Source organism: Sinocyclocheilus anshuiensis, unplaced genomic scaffold (genome assembly GCF_001515605.1).
Source record: "Sinocyclocheilus anshuiensis isolate Anshui unplaced genomic scaffold, SAMN03320099.WGS_v1.1 scaffold536, whole genome shotgun sequence".
NCBI lineage: Eukaryota > Metazoa > Chordata > Actinopteri > Cypriniformes > Cyprinidae > Sinocyclocheilus > Sinocyclocheilus anshuiensis.
The window spans coordinates 1,347,816-1,358,824 of record NW_015557179.1 but is presented as its reverse complement, the minus strand read 5'-3'; the positions used below and the strand labels follow the sequence as shown (position 1 = coordinate 1,358,824).

Here is an 11,009-nt window from a genome sequence, read left to right as displayed (position 1 = left end):
TATGTGAAACTTGACATACTTAGTCGAGACAGGCTCCATCGCTGTGACACGGCGGGATTTTATACGTTCCCATAGAAATGTAGAGTGACCGAATCGAAAGGGAACGCTCTCGGTTACTCACGTAACCTCGGTTCCCTGAGATGAGGGAACGAGACATTGCTCTTATTGCCGTGTCACCTAGCTCAGGATCTTAGAATGCCAAGTTGCTTCAGTCAAGATTCTGAATAGATGACATACAAGCGCTGCTTTATATAGAGTGGGAGCCCCTCATATTTCACGCGCTTGAACGCCATTGGCCAGTTTCACTGGCGTGATTCAGTAAGGCTTCAGTAGTATTTGGAGAAAAGGGTAATTCCCATAGCAATGTCTCGTTCCCTCATCTCAGGGAACCGAGGTTACATGTGAGTAACCAAGAGCGTTTTTGCTTTTCAGATAAAAGGATAGTTTCAATTTAATATGTTGCGGGCTCATTTATTGGTAATAAATAATTGATAATAAATAATATTGATAATAAATTATCAAAAAATTTTGGGCTTGTTTTTGAAGCTGCGGTTGCTTGTTTGTCTCGCGAGAGTTGGCAACAGTGCTGATTTTATCCACAATCTAAGGCACTGTCACGTGTCCTTCATGGATAAAGCTACACCATAGTGCATTTTGCAAGTTCAGTGAATGTTTTTTTAGCCATTTCAAACATTTTTAAGTATGATTATAATCAGTAGTGAAATCAGTACTGATGTTTTTTCAATGTTATTATGTGCACTAGTATTACTATTATTAGAATCCAGCTGTTAGCTTAGCCACATGCTAATATTTGAATATTGGAATCAACTGTAAGAGTCCCTCGTGTGCTTCATGAGAGGATCAGGATTATGTGGCACATTTGAATGATAATTAACAGTTACAGAAGATGAGGAAACTTTAGATTAGTCATGATGGTAATATATATGTAGATGGAAAACTATAAGTGGTGCAGAAATTAAACACTTTACCTATAAACCTGTTTAATATTGTTCTGCTAAGTGCAAAATAGCATCTTAACATTAAACAAGGTAAATAAATGCTATATCTTACATGAGATCCTTGAACATGTGTGCAGGTATGTCATCACAAACCCACCTTATGAGTTTGAGCTGGTGCCCACGGACCTGATCTTCTGTCTGATGCAGTTTGACCACAATGCGGGCCAGTCCCGAGCGAGCCTGTCCCACTCCTCCCATTCCTCTCATTCATCCAGCAAGAAGAGCTCGTCTGTTCACTCCATCCCCGCCACGAACCGGCAGAACCGCAGCAGCAAAGCACGTGAAGCCCGTGACAAACAGAAGTAAGTTGGCCTTATTTCTCTCTTTAACCCAGCAGAGTGAGTGTATGTGTGTGTTTGTTCACTTCTGTGGGTTTAGCACGCCTTGTACAGAAAGGATGCGGTGTGTGTGTGTTTGTACTCAGCGTTCCATGTTCTGTTTGTGAGTTTGCTTCATTGTTATGTGCATGTGGCCCTTGCCTTGACCACACATAGAACTTTGACCATTTGATCATTGCTTATCATTTGCTCACCGTAACCAGGAACATGTCTGCATATCGCTGTTGCATTTCTACAAACACAATCAACCTGTGAGCTTTTGAAAATAAACTAGAGGTCTGCATTTCAAAAAGTATGCACCAGTTTAGATTTGTTACAGCACAGGATTAAATTTGGAATTTGAAATGTATGAATTAATAATAACACTATGAAATTTGCAGGTCCCATGCAGACCTCTAGAACTGTTTATTTAATATTTATTATTAAGCTTAATAATGTTCCGGAAATAGAGGCAGAATTTTCCATCAGCATTTGTGTATAGGTAATAGATCATTTTGGTCGTTATTCCACATATAAGAGTAAGGAAACGGCATTAATTAATTTCTTGCCTTCCTGTTTGTCCAATCATTATGTCTGTGTGTGTGAGAACTGCAAATTGCATCATCATGTTTTTAGTCTGTGTTAGTGGCTTATTTTTATTTATGCTCTAGTGATTTTTTTTTTATGTTCCATGTAGGGTTTAGAGACATTATCATAGCATAAATGGTTTCACACCATCCACATGCCTTGCAGGTGCAGAAACTCCTATGGTGTGTATTTTTGTAGAAGCTTTGGATAATTTAAGTGTGGATCTTTTCAAATTTCCAGCTTTGAAACCTTTATCATCTACATATACAGTCTTCATGAAGCTGCTGTTGTTGAGACTTATCTCTCACCAGAATGGAGGTGCTGCAAGGTATTATGGGATGTTGTAAAACCCTGCATTGATTTCAGTGCCTGTTACAATACGTGCCTAAAAGTTGTAATTCAAAAAGTTAGAGTTTGTAATAGAGCCCGACCGATATGGGTTTTTTGAGGGCCGATACCGATATTAGGGAGTTAAAAAAAAGGTCGATATCGATATACCGGCCGATATTCTTTATGTGTGGGCTATATTATAGTACAGTACCAGTCAAAAGTTTGGACACTTTCCCATTCGTGTGTCCAAACTTTTGACTGGTACTATATATAGAATGCAGTCTATACATAAAAAGAATATATATACACATAAACACAGTTTTTGCAATGATTAGGGATGTAACGATTCACTCATGATTCAAATCACGATTTTGATTTCACGATTCGATTTTCTCAATTTTTTTTAAACAAAATGAGATTGAAGACATTATACCGTAAATGAAAAGGTGTCGTATCATTAGGCTATTGCTGCACGTTTCTTAGTGAAATTGATATATAACAAAACTAAATTGAAATTTTTAAACAAACCCCAAATCAAACAAGTTACACAAATAAAATAAATCTCTTAATATGAACAATCTAAGGCTTTGTCTGTGCTCTTTCCATTTAAAATTAGAGGCAACCATTGGATTTTAATCATGATCCAAACAAAGATGCGGCATACATGTAGCATGAGTAGTTTTTAATCTAAATTAGACTGTATAATTTCGAAATTTGAAGCAAAAACAGAATGGTCTGACTTTAGTTTTGTGAAACTATATTACATAAAACATCTGCAAGAAACAAATACAGCAGACGGGCTGAAAGAGACGCAGATTCACTCTCTGACAGCAGGTGGTGCTTATGAACAACAATGATAGTGTTTCCTGGGTTACCGCTGTAAACAAAGCAGCGCTGCGCTTATGAACGCTGCTTTAATATGCATTATACAGAGGCAAGATACCAAGAAAATACCATGTAAACTTTTCTAAAGATAGTCAGTTCTCCTCAGAGATAAATTCATATAAACTCCTACTCCAATTGTATCGCGATTTGTTTGTCATATCAACCGATTTGAATCGTCACATATTTTAATCGATTTTCAACCGACTCACGGTTAATCGTTACATCCCTAGTAATGATCACTCAAATGTGGTGATGAAACACTTATAATGACGTGACAAAGATATGTAATGGAGGCAGGGTATTTAACAATTTAACAGTACACTTTATTATCCAATAGGAGTCTGACATCAGTGCACTGAACAGTAAAGTTAAAGTTTATTCAACTTTATTTCCATTCAACTTTATTCCGTTGAAGTTTATTTCACTTCGGAACATTAATTCATGGATTTGCACTACGCCTCTGTCTTCACACACAGACGAAACTTACTAGAGTAGTGTGAAGTGTGACATAATATACCTCTGTAAATAAATACTATTTAAATTCACGTCTTGCGCACTTTAATGCCCTTTGAATATAAACATGTACGCTCCCTTCAAACTGTAATCATGGCAGAATATCCTGTGATGTCCACTTCGCAGGGCATTTACGGTCGAATAGAACAAACCTCTGAAGTGATGAGAAACATACAAAATGTGCAAAGCGGGGGGTCACGAGGGCCAGGATTAAGAACCACTGCTTAATAGCATTACGTCTCACCAACCTAGCGCTAACTCACCATTCAACAGGCTCGAGCCGCAAATTAGTTAGCAACTTACCATTAAGACACCGCTTGAATGCTGCTGCCTGAACAAGAGACCTCCTTACTGAAGTGAAAGAGTTGGCTGGTGTCACTATCTCGCGAACGCGGCGGAGGATCCGCACCAAATTCGGAGGATCCCTTCAGCTCGAGGAGCCCTCCTGAACGCCGCCCACCGGGATCGCCAGATCGGTCGGCCCCGACCGGACTCCGGGGGCTATCGACGCGGGGGTGGTCTCATTCGAAAGGGGGCCTACGTACACTCGATTTAGCATTCGAGAGGGCTCCTCGAGCTGAAGGGATCCCCCGAATTTGGTGCGGATCCGCCGCGCCGTTACGGAGATATGGCCATTCAAATTTTCAATGGTATTCCATACACTTAAGCTTTTAAAGCATTTCATCCAGATCGCCAGTAGCAAAAAATGGAGCGCACTCTGCTGGACAAACTACATAATTACACCATTTACAAGCATTTTATCTGCGTTTTGTTATGTAAAAAAAAATTTCATATCGGTGGCATATACGCCGATACCAATATATCTGCGACAGGCTCATAACGGCCGATAAAATAGGCAAAACGATATATCGGTCGGGCTCTGGCTTGTAAGATGTTCCCCCTTAGAGATTAGGTTACATTAGTTAATAAGTGATCTATTTTTCCAGATTTAAGAAGCACATTGTCTTTTTCAAGAGTTTTACAATACAAATTTATTTTTTATTGGATAAAATTAAATGGTCAGATCCATCATAATCTTTAATATTAAATGAGCTAAATAGTTTGTAGTCTTAAATCCTGAATTAGTATTAGTAACATTTTATTTAGATTTTTATAAGAATCATTTCTCATTAGTGTAAAATAAAGATGGTTATGATTTTTAATTCACAATATATTAACCAGACTAAAAATGTAGCGATATGATGTCAGTTATTCTGTTTGAGACCTGTTACTTGCCTTAAACACTGTAAAACTTACATAGACCACTTTTTTTTCTAAAGTGCAACAAGGATGAATAGAATGGGCCCAGGTATGCAAGTTAATGATTCTGCATGATACAGCACCTGTTGTGGGATCTTTTAATCATAACTTTGTCCTTTGTGGAGCACTGTTATGAGAGGGGATTTTGATTTTACTTTCCAGTGAAATCATGCCTACTTTTCACCTTTGCTTTCTAACTGAAAGCAAATGGCTGCTGCTACTGCCTAACTCTTGTCATGCGCAGGACCATCCCAGCATTGCATGCGGTTGACTATCATCCTCTCTCTACCTCCGTCCGATAGGTTCCAGTGATCTCTCTCAGTAGTCCCCCTCGACTTGTTTGAGTTCCTCTTGTTCATTTACCTCTCATTAGGTTTTTCTTTCTTTAAGACAAACTGCATTGTGTGAGAGGTCAGTGTGTCTGCACATTGTTCCTACATGTAGGTTATCAAAATGTATTTGTTTCGCTTAATTCAATTCTAATAAGGCATTTGGAAAATAATAAAATCTGATTCAGGGAGGTGTTTTCAAAGCCATTCAATCCAATTCTATAATGTTATATTATTCTAGAATATAATTAATAAAAATCTGAAATTTAAAAAAATACATTTAAAATAATTTTGTTTACCATGTTAATTATTTATTATTACAATTTATTACATTTCACATTTAAATAAAAACAATTGCAATGCAGAAACATTTATTTTATACAATATTTGTTCAAATTTTAAGAAAACTGCGTTTCAGTGCTTATTTTTTATTTGTGAAATAGTTTGTTAAAAATTGTATTAAAATTATTAAATAAATATAGAATTCAAATGGGGAACTACCACGTATGTCAGTCTCCAGCCTGGCCAGTATCGCTAATTATTAATGATGCATTGGTGGCTTTTGTCATATTTGCCACTTTGCGTTGTGCCTAAAAACATCTTTTAATTAAAGAAAGATTACGACCGCTCATGGCTTACAGCTGCATTAATCCAAAACAATGTAGATTCGATCCGTTAAAAGTTCCCCACTCAAACCAGGCATAAGTGGTTTCACGTTCCGCACTCAGCTGAAATTCACCTCAAATATCTGTGTGAGAGAGGGGAGCCATGATGAGAGTCCCTGTGCTGCTGGAATTGGCTCTTTTAACCCTTGCAGAGCCAGAGGATGTCTCGGGGCAATGTAAGTGCCAGCATCAGTAGTAAACTCAGGGGAAGGGAGCGAGGTGGCTGACTCCTTGCACCACCTCAGGCACAGCTCCACTTACATCAAACGACTGTGCCGTGACACTCTCCCCCCACGGCTCGTCGCAGCCTGACACTCCAAGGTGTGCAGCACATTTCAAGTTGGAGGAATAGTTGGAAATGTTGGAGTGCTGGAAAATGACACTGCCTAGGAGAAAGTGAATGTGATGAGGACGGATGCCAGCCCTACGCATAGCTTAAGTCCTCATAGGATACTTTTCCGAATAAAACACCTGATTTCAGAGACCCGATCGTGTGATAACGTGCTCAAATACACAGCATGATACAATCATTTCTATTTGGCTATAGTACGCCCTTGTTTGAAGGCTGTAAATGCTTTTACATTCCGTGCTGCCTCATGAAATCAGTAATAGGTCCAACAATGTGTTTCACTCTGTGTCCTGAATGTACTCTATAGAGAGAGAAAGAGAGTGTGGGAGTTTTTTATTATAATTTTTTTATAGAGATGCATGATCCTGCTTTAAAGATCTGATATTAACGCTATGTTTCTCGTCTTCTGCTTCTCTCCTGCCCGGCGGTCTCACAGAAAAGAGATGGTTTACAGATGAAGCAGAAAACGCATACCCAAGGAACATTCAAATCAAGCCCATGAGCACTCACATGGCCAACCAAGTCAATCAGTACAAATCCACTAGCAGTCTGATTCCACCTATCCGAGAAGTCGAAGATGAATGCTGAACGAATCCCCGGCCTTTACCGTTATGGAGGGACTTGGGTCATCCTGCTGTAAAAGATGAGCACTAATCGCGAAACCATGACTGAGATGATGGCGACACATTGTTCTTCCCTTGTTCAACTCGAGGGTTTGAAGCGATTGAGAACTGGAAGGGACTTCCTATGTCTATACCTTTAATGTTACTTCCATACATTTATATATGTATACATAATGACAATCAAGTAAGGATTGTACAGCCCCTAACACTTTTTAAAATTACGTTAACGGCAAACAAAAAAGAAAAAAAAAGTACTTCCTGTGATTCATTGCAATATTTCACCTCTGCCGTGACCTGACTCCACGCAGAGGGTGCTATAATGGAGGATGAGGGTCACCGTCGTTCACATCATCCAAACACTACCCAAAGATCAGCCCTGCCGATTGAGTTACGTATCTGTCGTCCGTTTCGTTTTGCACTACCGCGTAATCACTCGAGCACCGCTCACAGAAGAGTCAAAGCTTTCCCTCGGTTCTCCTGAGTTTGAGGCTGTTAACTGAATGGTTTTGTTCAGGGAAACGAGTGTTTGCGTGACTGTATTCATGCATGGTGTGTGCTGAAGGCTGCCTGAAGTAACCTGAACTTATAGCTCTGGAAAGGATGCCCATTTCCATCTCTACAGACTGTTTAGGCACACATACACATGGAAATGTTTGTTGTACCTAATGCAAATGACCGTCCCCAACGTACCTCTTCGGAATTGGCAATACATTGAGGATATGCACTACGCCTGTTGATGTCTTTCCATCATCTATGACTGCTGGTGTGGGAAACTGTCTGTGATGGAGGATTATAACATGTTTGTTTGCATGTCTGCTATTAATGTGACTGACTGAAACACTACTGTAACCTGCTGATAATTCAACAATGATTGAGCTTTAACGCTGAGAAAATAAAATATATATACGGTTGAAAATGCCACATATTGCAAAAAGTGGGCATTATTGGTTCCTCCTTTGGGTGTAGCCACTGCCTGACACAGGGTTGGCACAGGGGCGGAAAAGTGCTTGGATGTTCCCTGTGACCAACCGTGATGCCTTATACTCTAGAGCAAATACATAAGCTCAATCATAATGTTCAATTATCAGCCAAAGATGTAACTTGTGGATGACTCTTGCTGTGGACTGAATGGATTTGAACGTCACTCACTTCTATCAAGGCTACACGACTATGTTGTACCTTGAAGTAGAACGTATATTGATACAAATGTTTCACAGACCTTTGAACATTGCTTCAAGTGCTCTGTCAGATTTATACATAAGTACATACTTATTTTTTATCCATGAGCGTAATCATTTTGTACTTATTTTTATACATATCAGAGAACTTTATTTCTAAATGTATCTTAAAGATATCTTAATAGCAAATCACGTAACATCAACCGGGAACCGTCAAAGATTTGTGAACCCGAGTCCAAAAGGTACCATTTCAGCTTGCCATCTGCAGTGCTCTTTGATACTTACACGGGCTGCTTTGAAGGACCTCGAGCTCTACTACTAAAACAAACGTATATGCTTTCATTTTCATAAGCTAACGGAGGTGAAAACCAATATTGAATGACTGATGACACGATGTTGATCCTCAGACAGCCATGAACTCAGAGATGCACATGAGGAGGGACTCTGCTCTTTCTGTAATGAGGGTAGAGTCATAGTAATATTAGCGATGTTTGACCTAAATTAGGTCTTGGTAAAGGCGTGCTGAAGTAGCAGTGAACTAATAGCTTGTAGATGCAAGAAAAGAGACATTAGCGCTCGTTCATCCGTTGAGCAAAAGAATATAAATCTGTTGTATAAATTCTGCCCGTTCTAGTCCACGTTTACTTTCTCAAGTAAAAGGAGCTCAGCTTTATTGTTTATCTACTGGACAATTAGGCTTTGTCCTGAAGTGATTTTCTGAATTGTGATTACATTGGTGTTACACTTTGTAGCAAGTAGATTTCTTAATAAATGAAGGAAAAAAAGAATACAAATGTGAGTAAACTATGTATAATTGGATTGTCTACATACTTGCTAGCCTGAAAAAAAAAAGTTTTTGAGCTAAAAAGAATCCATTGGTGTTAAATGTCCAATTGATTTATTTATTTTCTTCTATGTAAGGTCTTTTTCCTATAACGAACTACATTACAAAGAAAGGCTGATGGCGCAGTCAAGACAGCAGGTTTCATTTGATGAGAAAAGTGTAGATGCATGTTGAAGGAAGCAGAAAGCAAACTAGCTCTTTCTTTTTGAGGATTATTAACCATCAGGTTTTTACATTCCATTTTGTCATCAGCATTTCAATGTTACTATCACAACTAGTTTGAAAATGTCAAAATCGGTTGTTTGCTTACAGATCTTTTCTTTCTTTTTCAAAACACATACTCAGGTAGCGATCCTGATGACAAAACTACAAAGTAAAGCTGGCTTACTTTTTTTTTTTGTTACCTTTCGTAGCCCTAATGACAGTTTGAGGTGATACTGATATTTCTTTTCCACTGCAACAAATGTGCAATTTTTAGTATCAAGCGATTTATTTGTACATCTTGTGAAGAAACTACAGTGTACACATATCAGAGTTTCTACAGTGCCATGAAATGTGTCCATCTGCCAGCATCAGTCAGTCATTGGTCAGTAATACTGGATGAATATCATGGCATCTAATACTGGCATGGAGAACATCCAAGCCATCCTTGTCTCCATGCCAGGACAGAGCCAGGCAGTGCAGGAAGACCAAAGGAGGAACGCCGTAAGACCCACTAGAGCGAAAAGTGGCATTCAAATGGGCATACAACACTTCTGCCTATGCAAGCTGCTGAAATCCTAGCACCTTGGTTATAGATACTGAACAAGTCAAAAAAGGGGACAGTAATGACTGAAAGATGCTGGGTAGAACTGACTATGATGTTTAGTTGGATCACCTGTCAATGTATTCAAGAGTGTTTCATTAAAGTAACATAAAGCAACCTTACTGATGTGCTATGTAATACACAACTATCATATTTTGGCTATTTTATTCTACTGTAAAGGACATATTTAAGTTTTAGAAACTGTATAAAGAAAATGCACTGTAACAGAATAAATACTTGGAGGGAATCAAGTCTTAACATGCTGAACTTGAATATGGATTACAGTTTTGTTGTTGTCTTTTCTTCCACTTCAATAAATAATCAAAACATCCATCCATACATGTAATTATTGGCATATTCACTACAGGAAATTGGGGTTTCTCATAGCAGAATGACTGATTTGACTACCAGACGTGAAGAAATTGATGGTGCTGAGCTGATCTACCTATCTCTGTCAAATAAAACCTGCTGATAAAACATAGTGTCTTGTACAAAACGTTTGTACATAAATTGTACATGGTTTCTTTTTGTATTTTCTCAAATTAAAATGGATGTATTTGTGTTCTACAGGTGACTGGTATATTGCGTCATTACTTGATTTACACCGGACATTTGAACCAAAACAGTTTTTCATTAAAAACACACATTTGGAGGAGGAAACAGGATGTGCTGGACGCGGGGAACACACCACTTCCAAACATCTGCTAATATTTAAAGAGGCACGTTTAATGACAAATAACCCCTCTCACATTTGAATTATTCCACATATTGTCTACTTAAGAATGTGTAGATTTCAATAGCAAGTCATTTTATATCTACACTTTTCACTGTGCGCCTCTCAACCTATGATTACAGCACTCCCCGGTTTCAGTCTCTAAAAATGATGACTGTGATTAAACCTTGTTCTATAGAAAGATATCAGCCTGGTCTTACGTGGCTTGTTCTTTTCAAAACTAAAGATCTGAGCTCGACCTTCCAAAACCGAAATAAAAAGAGGAAGAAGTAGAACAGATGTCAGCTGCGCTCTTGATTTGTAGGCTGATAAGGGTGGCACCCTGTAGGTTTAAATTGATGGCTTGTTAGTAAGGACTGGCCCCTTTGTGAGATGTTTTCAAAATGATTGATTTACAATAAAGTGGCTCTCTGTGTGTGCACGCAGGCTGAACTGATTCAGATCGATTCCAGTGAAATTGATTGATCAGCCATTTAACTTGCAAACCCTCATCTCTGCCGAGACAAAGCACTCTTGTTTTCAGCCTACAAATCATCCCACCATGGACACTTCATGCTGTCCTTTGGATAAT

At 38.7% G+C, this 11,009-nt stretch overlaps 1 protein-coding gene across 2 annotated transcripts in view; it reads left to right on the top strand.

Moving 5' to 3' along the window:
* Positions 1 to 10,267, top strand: part of LOC107678532 (calcium-activated potassium channel subunit alpha-1-like) — a 196,880-nt gene extending 186,613 nt beyond the window's left edge. For both annotated transcript variants that reach the window (XM_016473814.1, XM_016473815.1), the window contains 3 exons: positions 1,097 to 1,321; positions 4,933 to 4,961; positions 6,692 to 10,267. In XM_016473814.1, the coding sequence (XP_016329300.1) occupies positions 1,097 to 1,321; positions 4,933 to 4,961; positions 6,692 to 6,843 (406 nt within the window). In that variant the 3' untranslated portion in view covers positions 6,844 to 10,267. The remainder of the gene's footprint in view (positions 1 to 1,096; positions 1,322 to 4,932; positions 4,962 to 6,691) is intronic.
* Positions 10,268 to 11,009: the final 742 nt, after the last annotated feature.